This window comes from Osmerus eperlanus, chromosome 15 (assembly GCF_963692335.1).
Source record: "Osmerus eperlanus chromosome 15, fOsmEpe2.1, whole genome shotgun sequence".
NCBI classification, from domain to species: Eukaryota; Metazoa; Chordata; class Actinopteri; order Osmeriformes; family Osmeridae; genus Osmerus; species Osmerus eperlanus.
In genome coordinates, this window is record NC_085032.1 from 476,539 (window position 1) to 490,331 (window position 13,793).

The following is a 13,793-nucleotide window of genomic DNA, read 5'->3' on the forward strand; positions in this document are numbered from 1 at the left end:
TGTGTGCACGAGAGATTAAATGTATACACACACAGGCCATCTTTGTCTTCATCGGCTAGGTTACATCCTGACAGGTAGAGGCCTCAGGCTGCTGTCACAATAGAGCTAAAGAAAAAGCCACTTGGGAAGGATGAACTACGTGCGTACGTGTAGGGACCTGTAGTAGCATCTCAGGCCTTTAGACCACATTATGATGCCAGTCAGTTAAAACTGTATTTCTGTTTGCAAAGATGGGGTGAGAGAGGAGGAAGTGGAGAATTGCTATGAACGGCACCTGTGCTGCTGCTGCTAACAGAGATCCCAGTGTTTGCAGCGAGCTAGAAAGCTCCTTGCAAAAACTGGGTTGACGTTAGGCAAATGTGTTCATGTTCCAATATGCCAAAGCAATAGGATTTTGTCCTCTTTAAGCATACACAAATATTCTGCACCCTTCCATCTAACATCACTGTGACAGTATGTGACATCACTGATCAAAGGCAACCAGGGTTTCCCTCAGCACTTAACAGCTAAGGCGGCCGCCTAAGCCACACTGCCGCCTTAACTACGTCATGTTTTATTTTCATAGCGATATCCGCTGTGTTACTCTGTCCTGTTTTCTCTCTTTCATTCCATACCGTGGCCAACGCTAGTCTCCCTCCTCTGGAGAACGCATTAGTCTATCGCATTAGTCTATCGCACAAACTAGCCCCCCCCGGTCTTTCATGTTGTTTATTTCCTCATGTTAGACAAAAGATGAGAAATGAAGGAAAGGGTACATATTTCAGAGTATTAATCAGAGTTTAATTCATAGAGTATAGATACAAACTACAAACATGGCCTACCCTTGTGGTACACCACCACCTGTTCCATGATGTGTTCACAACCCCCTCCAATTTCTCGGGTCTGCACCATAAAACACCTGCTCAAACCTCAACTATCAATAAAAAAAGTATTTCTACATTTCTACAGGGGACAGGATAAAATACTGCATCCGGAAAGTATTCACAGCGCTTCACTTTTTCTACATGTTGTTTTGTTTCAGAAATATTCCAAAATTGATAAAAAAAAAAAAACAGAATTCTACACACAATATTCCATAACCATTTTAGACTCAAAATTGATCTTAGGTGCATCCTGTTTCCACTGATCATCCTTGAGATGTTTCTACAACTTGATTGGAGTCCACCCGTGGTAACTTCAGTTGATTAGACATGATTTGGAAAGGCATACACCGTCTATGGTCCCACAGTTGACAGTGCATGACAGAGCACAAACCATGAAGTGCAAGGAATTGTCTGTAGACCTCCGAGACAGGATTATATCGAGGCACAGATCTGGGAAAGGGTACAGAAAAATCTCTGCAGCTTTGAAGGTCCCAATGAGCACAGTGGCCTCCATCATCCTTAAATGGAAGAAGTTTGGAACCACCAGTACTCTTCTTAGAGTTGGCCGCCCGTCCAAACTGAGCGATCGGGGGAGAGGGGCCTTAGTCAGGGAGGTGACCAAGAACCCAAAGGTTTGCTCCAGCGTTGCTCTGTGAAGAGAGAACCTACCAGAAGGACAATGATCTCTGCAGCACTCCACCAATCAGGCCTGTATGGTGGAGTGGTCAGACGGAAGCCACTCCTCAGTAAAAGGCACATGCCGGCCCGCCGGGAGTTTGCCAAAAGGCACCTGAAGGACTCTCAGACCATGAGAAACAAAATTCTCTGGTCTGATGAAACTGATGAAAGATTGAACTCTTTGGCCTGAATGCCAAGCGTCATGTCTGGAGGAAACCAGGCACCGCTCATCACCTGGCCAATACCATCCCTACAGTGAAGCATGGTGGTGGCAGAATCATGCTGTGGGGATGTTTTTCGCAATGTTTGTTTGCGAGTATTTCACTTGCATTCGCGCCTAAAAATAGATATGTGCAAACCAGAAACATTTTTTACGAGCACAATGTGCGACTAAAGATTACAAACTACCGTAATCTGTTTACCCCCCGTTTAAAAACTACAAGTCCCACATTTCACAAGCAGAATGCGCCAACACAGTAGTTTTCTGTGAAGATGCAGTCCAGTCAGAGAGAGAAAGGTGAACAACAATGTAAAAAAGTATCGGTATAGGCCATGGGCGGAGCGGCGGGTGTGGCATCTGGGACTTCAGCCCCGAATAGGTTAACCCCTGTTAGGTTAAAACTTTGGGTTGTCATTTTCTTGTGTCTTACCCTTGCGGTCACAACATCGCAAAGTTTTTGTTTTTGAAATATAATTCACAACTTACCAAATCTGTTGATAATAGTTAATGTTAAATGCCAAACAGTAGGGAAGTGTAAACTGTAGCTGCTGATTTAGTCAGAGCAGCTTGCTAAGCTAACCATTGCAAAGTTGGCTAGGAGACATGTTGAGGCTCACTCCCTCACTGAATTGCATAGTCAACAAACCGGACATGCAACAAACTTACAAATGAATGTCTGACTGCACAGAATAACAATACGAGTCCAATGCAGGGCTTGAAATGTACTTGGTGGCACTGGTGCTCCCAACTTAAAAAAGTTAGGAGCACCAGCTACAATTTAGGAGAATCCACCGAATATTAAGGAGCACCATAACCAGCCACAACCACAACCAGCTCTGTTGTCACGTAACAACAGAGCGCAGTGACAAGGAGTAACGGATGGCAAATATTAATCTTAATGGAATTCGCCGTGAGACCTTGTATTTCTCACGGCAACAAGTCATGGATAACTTGTCCCACCATATTAGCGATGAGCGTTTTGTAAAGAAATTTAAACAGGTTGCACCCTAACAATTATTTTCACTAGCACAAATGCTCCCAAATATATTTAGAGGTCACACAGACACAATTTCCGGAGCATATGCGATTTCAAATGGTCACAATTTCAAGCCCTGCAATGTAATGTTTAATGTAAAGCTCAAGAAACAGTATTTTGTGCTTAAATGAATGCCAAAAACGTATAAGTAAAGTAGGCATGGGTCAATGTTTGATTTTGGTGGTAGTGTGCTGTTCCACTATGGAAAGCCATATGAGCCAAAACTTGTAATTTACAGTTTGCGTTAAGACGACACATTTGGCCGTCTTAAGATGACAGAAATTGCCGTCTAAACACGGCCGTTTCGAACATCGTAAAATTGGGTTCTACCACTTCATTTATTTCTGAGGGGAAACCAGATAATGATCATTGCAAAAGAGAAAACAATTCCCCATTCAACCTATCTTGTTTTAATAATGAGGTTAAATATTAATTGTCAGTGACATTATTAACAACTATTTTGTAAGCTACTGGTTACTCATTGAGAAAAAAACATAAGCTTGAACAATATCCTATTTACATTTAAATAAATATTTAAACGTAAGATTGTTATGGACTAACCCCACACAAATGGACTGTCTCAAATACTAAATCACATGTAAGAATCATGATAGCAACGTAAGAGCCCACATGATCACAACGTAGGCCTCAGACAGCCCAACGCAGATACCCACCCTTTTTTTTACGTAGTATGTTGGTCCCAACATCAAAAAGGGGGTGGGTATGTTGGTCCCAACTTCAAAATGGGGTGGGTATGTTGACTATAACCAATTGAAGCATAGATGGTCCAAACAGCCATGTTAAGACAGCAATTTCAGTCGTCTTAAGACGGCCAAATGTGTCGTCTTAACGTGAACGCTAAATTACAGATTTTGGCTTTCCATATTCCACAGATGTGTCCCTTAGTAAGCTACACACACACACGCAGTATGAATGTAATAAATAGTTTGTAAAGCTCTGTTACATTTTTCACTGCTCCTAAATTTCTTTGTGTACTCCAACATTTTTTCATGTACATTTAGTCATTTAGCAGACGCTCTTATCCAGAGCGACACAGTAAGTATAGGGACATTCCCCCCGAGGCAAGTAGGGTGAAGTGCCTTGCCCAAGGACCCAACGTCATTTGGTACATGTAGGAGCGCATGTACTCCTTGGGAAAAAAGTTAGCATTGAACCCTAACTGGAAACTAGTCAGGATCGAGGGAAAGACGAATGCAGCAATGTACAGAGACATCCTTGATGAAAACCTGCTCCAGAGTGCTCTGTACTTCAGACTGGGGCGAAGGTTCATCTTCCAACAGGACAACGACCCAAAGCCAAGATGTCAAAGGAGTGGCTTCGGGACAACTCTGTGAATGTCTTGAGTGGCCAAGCCTGGGCCCAGACTTGATCCCGATTGAACATCTCTGGAGAGATCTGAAAATGGCTGTGTACTGACGCTCCCCATCCAACCTGATGGAGCTTGAGAGGTCCTGCAAAGAAGAATGGGAGAAACTGCCCAAATATAGGTGTGCCAAGCTTGTAGCATCCAGGGTTTCCCGCAGAACATTTGTTAGTTAAGGTGGTAGGGTGGGGTTTGCCCTTAGAATGGGGGGGGGCTAGTTTGTGCGATAGACTAATGTGTTCTACAGAGAATGGAGACTGGCGTTGGTCACGGTGTGGAATGGAAGGGAGAAAAAACGACAACAGTGGATATCGCCTCTTTTTTTTTACTACGTAGTTAAGGCGGCAGGCGTGTGTTGCTTAGGTGGCCGCCTTAACTGAAAAGTGCTGCGGGAAACCCTGGCATCATACTCACAAAGACTTGAGGCTGTAATTGCTGCCAAAGGTGCTTCAACAAAGTATTTAGGAAAGGCTGTGAATACTTATATCTTTGTTCTTAATTTGTGCAAAACTATTAAAAATATATTTTTTAAATAACTGTCTTTATGGAGTGTTGTGTGTAGAATTTTGAGGGGAAAAAAGAAATTGAAACCATTTTGGAATAAGGCTGTAACATAAAAAGTGAAGCGCTGTGAATACTTTCCGGATGCACTGTAGGATAACAATGGGATAGGAAAATACATTTTTGATGTTATGTGAGCCAATATAAGATTTTCCAGTTACTCTTATAAGGCTTAAAAACCCTCAAACCCTAAATGAGGAAATATAAAGACTGTAGGCATCTGTTGAAAAAAATAAAATAATGAATCATATGAAAGCCCTGGCTTTCATGGGAAATCAACGTCATGTTTAGTTACGAGTCATACTTTAGATCAGTTCTTCTAATTACAGGGTGGAGATAAGTGTTGTCACAACATATGACACAACATTACATATGTACTGTATGGCCATGGGGTGGTGCCCAGTGCCACGGGAAGGGGGGTGCTGCAGCACCCCCTAGCTGCAGGAAGGAAAACGTAAATAAAGGTGTTAGTAATTTTTTTATATTAAATATATATATATATTAAAACAATATAATAAATAATTTTGCTTTGGGGGAGAAAATAGACGTGGGAAAAATGTGTTGGCTGGTTTAGCTATCACTGGCACATGGAGATATTGCTATATGGGGTTCACGGGGTTTGCGGAAGTTGTTACTTGCTAACAGATGAAGAAGAACGTGAACGAACATAATGGCGCACAAACGAATTTCCGATTTTTTCGGCAAAAATGCAAAAATATCCAGGACCGACGAGTTAGAGTTAGAAGATGGAGATGGTGCAGCACCTTCTTCTACTTTGCCCACAGTCAACAACCACCACACTGCAGAGACCTTCGAGCGGTCATTTCAGAAAAGCTGGTTTACTAAGTGGAAATGGTCGCATTATAATACTGAAAGAGACGCCGTTCTTTGCTTCTCCTGCTGCAAAGCCCTAGAGAAGGGGTTATGACAGTGGTTCTCAAAGTGGGGGTCGCGACAGCAAGGTGGGGTTGCAAGATGATTTCAAGGAATCAGGGAACATTTTAAAACAATTAAACAAGCATATTTTAGCCTAAATTTTAACAAATTAATGCATGCAAATAAAAAAGCCATCAGCCTTTTGATTTTCCATTCACTGTAAGTACGGCAAACCATCTGACATCCAACCAGGAGGACGCATTAGTTGAACTGTCAAAGCGACCTAACGTTAAAGGCAGCGTTCTAAGCCAAGACACTGGCTGAGTTTTGGATTTCAGTGGAGAGGGAATACCCATTGCCGCAGGAACTAGGGGTGCTGAAGCACCCCCTGACAGCACGAGAATTTAGAATAATATGGCTTAAAAATCCACCACCATATCTGACTTAGAACAGATATTCAGATCAATCAAATTCCTCGGCCGTGAAGGTCTTCCGTTAAGAGGCCATAACAATCGAGATGGAGTGCTTTGGAATCTCATGGTGGAGCTGACATATGCAATGCCAAAAGCTCGCAAGTGGCTACAGCAAAGAAACAACTGGATGTCTGACAGCATTCAGAATGAGATACTGGAAATCTTCGCCCCATGCTGTTCTAAGAGAAATTGTTTCCGAAGCGAGAGAGCATTATTTCTATAGTCAAACTCAGTGGTTTTCAAACTTTTTGTGCCCAAGGCACACCAAAAGGCAAGTCAAAATCTCAAGGCACACCTGTATTCATATCTGTGCAAAGCGCCTCTATAACATGTGTTATTACTCTGTAAACGTTTATTTTTATTTACTGATGTTATAGGGAAAGGTGCAATCGCTGAGGGTCATCCAATTAGAATGAAGAAAAAAAGGGAGACTTGGATATCCAGTAGAACTCTTACTATTAAATACTTGTAAAGACAATGAATTCATTGAGGTGTTGGTGGGTGTATGTGGTAAAGCACAAACAGAAAATATACATTAATACATAACTCTGTAGTACCATTTGAATAATACATTATACATTTGAATAAACATTATGCCCTCGTGAGGCCAACAATGACGGTGTTTCACTGGGCATACAACGTGACTTCCATTTATGACTGAAGTGACCTATATACAAGGGTACCACACTATAAAAACCTTTAAAGACAACCAAGTACAAGAAAGTGCAAAAGTTCCCGGACCAAGCTAGCCTGGCTCTGCCCTCCTACGTACTTCCGCTCAATTTTATTTTTGCTTCTGTACATAGGTCTGGCCATGAGGTACGTAAGTCAGATTTTTCAGGTTGATTTTCTACCGGCGAATCAGCGAACAGAGGGAGTGGCTGAGAACGATGACGTTGATGTCGTGCTAGTTTGTGTTGTAGTTCCGTAATGGCGGTGGAGAAAAATGCGAGCAAAGCCATTCGGTCTGTTGTGGCAACGCTGCCGAATATCCAACAGCTAAAGCCGGAGCAAGAACAAGTTTTGCTGAGTTTTGTTGGTTGCCAAACTGGCCATGATGTTGTGGCCCTCCTCCCCACGGGGTTCGGGAACAGTTTGATTTTCCAGCTACGGCAGCTAGCTCTGTTTACAGTAGTGGTGAAGGAATTGGCTAAGGCGAACGCTAGCGATTGGTTATGGCAGATCAGAGTGGCTCTGGGCAGATCCAATAGTTTTAAACTTCAACAGAGTACCTGCCTACAAGGAAGTCAACGCTTGTCAATGGAGCGATGTACAAATGCAATGTACGAGAGTCTGGTTAGGACCAGGCTAGGACCAAGCTGCCACTCCATCCGAATGTGCCGTAAAGCAAACCAAAAACATTTGTAAGGTGCGGAGTGGAGTCATGTGACCAACGTGATTTCCATATATGGTCATTTAAATAGACACGCCTTAACTGGGCAACTTAACAACTTACTATGGCCTTTTTTAACAACTAATGCCAAATACAATTTGTCAAAAAACTATATTACTCATAAAATATTTATTTAGCATGACACCTGCAATTTTTTTTAAAGCGGGGAGGATGAGCGTCTCCGCTATTGTGTGTGGTTTTTTCTGCTTTGCAATAAGCTCCGCTAGCATATAACTTGCCTCCATACACTTATCAGACACTTACACAATCCAACAAACGGTCTTGCTGCCTCTGGTTCAGATCCCTCACTCTTTTAAAGAAGGCCAAGTTTCTCTCAACATGAAAGGGATGTTTGGTTTCCAAGTGCCTCTTCAATTTACTTGGCACCATGTTGGCATTAGCCAACTTCTCCCGACAGATGACGCATTCGGGATGGGGGCAGTTGACATCCCCGGTCCAGGTGAAGCCATAAGACAGGTAGCTTTCATGATACTGTCTGCTGACAGTTTTTTTTTTTCTTCTCTTTAGGTAGTTCTTCTACGCTGACTATCTGTGGTTTGCTCCTCACAATAAAGCGATCCATTTTCTTTCTTTCTTAACCCTTGTGTTATCTTCGGGTCATTCTGACCCATCAGTCATTGTGACCCACCGTCGTATTGCGACAAATTTACCGCATACAAAGACAAAGTGAAGCATTTTCTTTTAACAGCTAGGCTGTCTCAGACCCCCCACATTGCAAAGGTTAAAAGAAAATTATTTTAATTTGTTTTTGTATTGGGTAAAATTGGGTAAACACAACGATGGTTCGTTATGAACCTTTGGGTCATGTGACCCGAAGGCAGCACGAGGGTTAATGACGTTTGAGCAAAACTAGCTAACCGCAAGCCGTTATTGTTGTTTGACAGGACATTCTGAGGTAACATTCTTTGCGGTTCGAACGTGCCACCAAGTTCATTAACTTGTACGCTGTATGTGCCACCACCAAGGCTGATATTTTGTTACAAATCTTACTGGCGCTAAGCCATAAATTTTGATATTTTATTGCAAAATGTGTATGGCTGTCACAAAATCCCACGGCACACCTGGCCTTGCCTCACGGCACACCAGTGTGCCGCGGCACACCGTTTGGGGACCATTGGTCTAACTGCAGACAGGACCACCAATGTAAGTACATCAGAGTAAGTACATCAGAGCAGTTTTCATGTCTCTAATATGTGGATTCAAAACTCGAGGCAGTGAATGTTTTCCTTGGATTTTACAATGCGCCTGATTCATCTGGAGAAACACTTTTTTCATGCATTAAAGATGTTTTTGTGCGCTTGAATATGCCACTGGAGCGTCTAAAGGGATTTTGCTTCGATGGCGCTGCTAATATGTCGGGCCGCATCTCAGGCGTGCAAGCAAAGCTGAAAGAGCAGTGTCCAAATGCACTCTACGTGCACTGCAGTAATCATTCATTAGATTTGGTGAAAGGTGGCAAGGGAAGTTTGTGTTGTTGCAGACACTTTAAACTTTGTACGGGGTGTCTCATTGGTGATAGGTGAGTCATCAATGTGTAACGGTCCGTGTCCACTGCAGCGACACGATGCGAGCGACAACATGTTTTCCATTCATTTTCAATGGAGCCTGGCAAATCGCTTGTGTGGTGCATTGTGGGTAGCGACGTGACGCGATTCAAGCTGAGATTTTCTCAATGTTATGCAAATGAGGAGCGTTTTTCGCTAGCAATGGCCAATCGGATTGTTTCCTTGTTTCTCGTAGCATAGCAACCATGGTAAACATTTCTAGCTTTCAGTTTCAAGATGGAGGAGAAACTAATCGCTTGTGTGGCTGCATATCCAGTCCTGTACGATACGTCTCTGTATTTGTAAAGAGACATTGACAAAAAGAATGAGGCCTGGCGCAGGGTTGCCGAAATTGTCGGTGCTCCTGGTGTTTTTTTTGTACTTTTAAATTCAGTCTCGTCACATTACGTAACTTTGTTGGATCTTGTCACTACCGAGTTAGATCGCCGATTCGACCAAGAAGGACTGCAAGTCTCTGCCACGAGAGAGCAAACTATTATCGATGCCGCAAATGGAGACTGCTCAGGGTTGAATGAGATCACTGCTGCACAGTTCCCCGATCAGATTGACAAATCTCGTCTACATATGCAGCTCATATTGCTGGGTGACCTCTCCAAGACAAAAGGCCTCAAGTCAGCTCAAGATGTTGCTGGATTCATCAGAACACTGCATCCTCAAACAATGGAGCTACTGTTTGCTACAGTTTACTGAAAGAGGTGGACAAGTTTATTGAACTTTGTCTATGTCTACACGTCTCCGCCGCTTCCTCTGAGCGGTCGTTCTTGACTCTTCACCGCCTCAAAACATGGCTACGGAACAATATGACCCAGAGACGACTGACACACCTGACTTTACTGCACGTCCACAGTGACGTTCTTGATCGGATGGACATTCAACCACTGATGAAGAGATTTATCGACAACACACCGGAACAGAAGTCTACATTTGGAGTCTTTAAATAGATAAGACATGCATCATTATTAATTTCACTTGACGCTACGTGACGCTGCATTCATCAAAATACTGCTGTGAAAACAGTTTACTTATTTTCGTATCAGGTACTGTTACCCAAGTTCGCCCTTACAATGTTGATCATTGTTACCTTCACAGTATCTCAGGACACAGGTGGAAATGCAAGGCGACATTTTGATGTAAATCATTTTAGTTTAATTGATTATTCATGTCATTTGTTCTATAAACTTGTTTTAAAAAATGCAAGGGGTGATCTGCACACATGAGAAAAAAACAAAAACAAAGTTTAGCCCACACTGTGTTAAACTGTCACTACGACATAAGATTGTACAGTTATGTGCCTTTGTATATGTTAACATTTTTGTTGAAGGGAGATGAAATGTTTACCACTGCCATAAGCAGGACTTATATAATGAAATGCATTTGAACCTGAAACCTGTAGATTGTACCATGCACGGCATGAGAAATAAAGCACTCAAATGAACTCCGACATTGCGTATACCTGGTGATTATTAGACAAGTACAAGTCAGAACACTTAATGTAGACCTATTGGATATTCTGTGTTAATGACATATTAGGCTATCAGGTGTTGTGAAAAAAACGTGTTAGTTTGCAACCTCAGTACCTCAGCACCCCCATTCAAAATACCTTCCTGCGCGCCTGGTGGTGCCAACCATGAACTAGCCTAACCTGGGATAATCAAACACTTTGTGTGTTAGTCATCAGCACAATACATTTACATTTAATCATTTAGCAGACGCTCTTATCCAGAGCGGCTTACAGTAAGTACAGGGACATACCCCCTGAGGCAAGTAGGGTGAAGTGCCTTGCCCAAGGACACAACGTCATTTGGCACGGCCGGGAATCGAACTGGCAACCTTCTGATTACTAGCCTGCTTCCCTAACCGCTCAGCCACCTGACTCCCGAGCACAAGCACGATAAAAGTCCTTAAAGCTCTCATTTATGATGAACCTGCTTGCACGGCATCACTGTTTTCATTTAACAGATGCTTTATGTTAAGTGGCATAGATGGGGGGTTTAAACCTGATCTTGACCTCCATCATACAGCAAGTACATACAGCAAGTACCTACAGCAAGTACCTACAGCAAGTGGGACTTGGCGTGAATTAAAAGTATTGAATAGAGATAGTCAAGTAGTATAAATGACCAACACTTTTTGCAACTGAAATTAGTTAAATGGAGTCCTGGAGAATTGAATCTACATCTGATTTAGAAGTCAACTCATAAGGCAGACATGTCATGTCCCAAAAATAAGGAAGCGAAAGAAATCTGTATGCAGAAAATATCATTGTGGTTCAAATTCAACATTAATTACCATATGACCACAGAGAGTTTCTGAATTTTATGCTAACCAAAAAAGAATAATAATAAAGCATAATCTGCTAGGTTTGTTTGTTAACCAATGCCATGCTTATAGTGTAGGTCAACAAGAGGCTTGAAATGCAGAAACCTCAAACAGAGTGGGGTATATACTTGCCTTAAACTAACTACTGGCTATTTCTTTTCATACACACTTCACAAATAAAATCTAAAACTGTTAAGACAAGCTTATTGTGATAGGCAGCTAGTCAGTCAGCTTTCTTTTGGGCTGCTTCCGGAGCAGTGAGTAGATTATGAATGAGAGACACACGAAGTAAATAAGGCCATGTCACTGCAATGTCAACATCTACTGTCAGCCGGGGGGTGGGCACTGTGGGGCCCCCATGGTACTGTAGTGAGCATTTTACAACCGATTAAGGACTGGGAAGGGGCTGAAGGAGCGAAACAGAGAAAGGGAGAGCGGGGGTTCTCTATAGGGACTGATTTTTGCCAGTCTCGTAAATCTCCTTCGATGGACTGGGGTGACTTATAGTCTTATAGGAAATGGCACTTTATAAATAGCTGGTCTCTCAACCCTTTTTCCCCTAGCCAGTTATGACTACCCCTCACCTCCTTCCCAGAGCAGTGGGGATACAGTACTGCTGCAGACAAAATGTCCCCCTGCCTTTTCTTCCCCTCTTGGCTTCCCTCCCTTTAACCTTAATAAGAGACTGTGGAGAGGCCTGTCAGTGTGACAATAATTACAGAAACTACGCTGTTCACCAGCTGCAACAAGCCCCCTGCCTCCCTCACATGCACAGACATACAACTCCCCTCCCCCTAATGTCAATGTCTTCCCTTACACACAAACACCTACACATACATACTAGGCATGATCAACAGTATGACACACAAGTAGGCCTAACAAGCAAATAGGTTTCGAGTGAGGACAAAAACAGAGGCTGTGTACCTAAAGAAGGTGTAATATTGCAGAAGCAAAAATCTTTCCCAGTCTTGGCTTAATCCCACTGAACAGTGTATAGGTAAAACTGTAATATCTCAAATGTATTTTTAAATTATTGAACTAGTCTTGAGCGAGTAAAATTATAAAAACTCAAAATAGTGTCCCAACTGCCAGTTTATTTGTATATTAATTCACCCTTGACATAATGTAGTTCTATTTAACAAGCCTGAAGTGTAGCCAAAGCGGTCAAACATTGCGATATGTATCTGTATCATGATACGGTCAGAGCGCATCCCCTTCCAGATGAAACCCCCATAAAATCTAGCTTTCTACTAAGGCATGGGGCAAAATCTGTGCACCATGCATATTACACATGACGTCTCCCCTTGCCAAGGATCCGAAAGGAAAATAGCGAGATCATATTTAGAGAAAGCACTGTGACAAGAAACTGCGGTAGCACTACAATAACGAGTTCCAAGTTACAGAGATAAATGACACGACATTACTGTTTGCGTGTCTGCTAATTTAGTAAGCCATTTAGGGTCTCCATGTAGGCTACATAGACATAGAGGCTAGGCTCGTGCGAGGAAAGCAAACAAACTAGCTCTATTTATTGCTTGCTAGCTACTACATTGATACTAGCATTGGTTCGTAAAATAAAACTCAGTATTCCACTACGAATGAAATTGCTGGAATTTAATTGTTTGGCCACCAAGCTCGCTATTTAAGGTATTAACTGTTGTGGCATTAACATTAGTTACACACTAGCTATAACGGTGGCAAAGAACAGCAGGCTAACTTGCTAGTAGGCTAGCTGCTAAGGCTTGACTGCTATCTGGCTAATCAAATGATGGCAGAGCCGTGATGGGATGTTATTATCTTTTCCACCTTACCTGTTTGCTGATCAGTTTTGGGTTTCTTTCATTTATTGTTGAAAATACCATGTAAATTATAGGAAAAAATGGTAAGGGCCAAAACTTAGCACGTTTACCACGCACAACTTGGTTGGCTAGCCTAAGCTAATCATTTGCCCCGTTGGAATAGCATTCCACTTTCAAGCATGACACATAGGAGATAGCTAACCACCCCCTCCGTAGTTCTGATATACTGATTCTACACTTCTATTGGTTGCCGGTAAATGAGAATCCAATATTTTTATTTGAATGGTAGCCTACTACAACTAACATTTTTGGTATTAGTTATATCACCCCAGATGTGTGTGTGTGGGGCCTGCGGGTGCTTGTGTCATATCATTACCACTGAATAACTTATTGAATAGTTATCATCCATAAAGTGTAGACGTATATTTCAATAAAGAAATTGTAGTGCTACTGACTTTACATTACCTCTGAACACAACTTCACATGAATCATCTTTAAAACTAGATACTTACATTTATGATTATGAGATTAAAGAAAATCCATCATCATTATTCCTTAATGGCTCTGTTCGATTTGTATGGAGATTGCATGATTGTTTAACAAAG

At 42.1% G+C, this 13,793-nt stretch overlaps 1 protein-coding gene across 2 annotated transcripts in view; it reads right to left on the minus strand.

Moving 5' to 3' along the window:
- The window catches only part of nck1b (NCK adaptor protein 1b), a 98,457-nt gene extending 85,070 nt beyond the window's left edge, over window positions 1-13,387 (minus strand). Inside the window, exon 1 of one of the 2 annotated variants that reach the window (XM_062480292.1) lies at window positions 13,201-13,387. In XM_062480292.1, coding sequence (XP_062336276.1) covers window positions 13,201-13,251 — 51 coding nt within the window. In that variant the 5' untranslated portion in view covers window positions 13,252-13,387. The remainder of the gene's footprint in view (window positions 1-13,200) is intronic. The other variant, XM_062480293.1, reaches the window with a different exon arrangement.
- Between the last annotated feature and the right edge of the window lie 406 nt (window positions 13,388-13,793).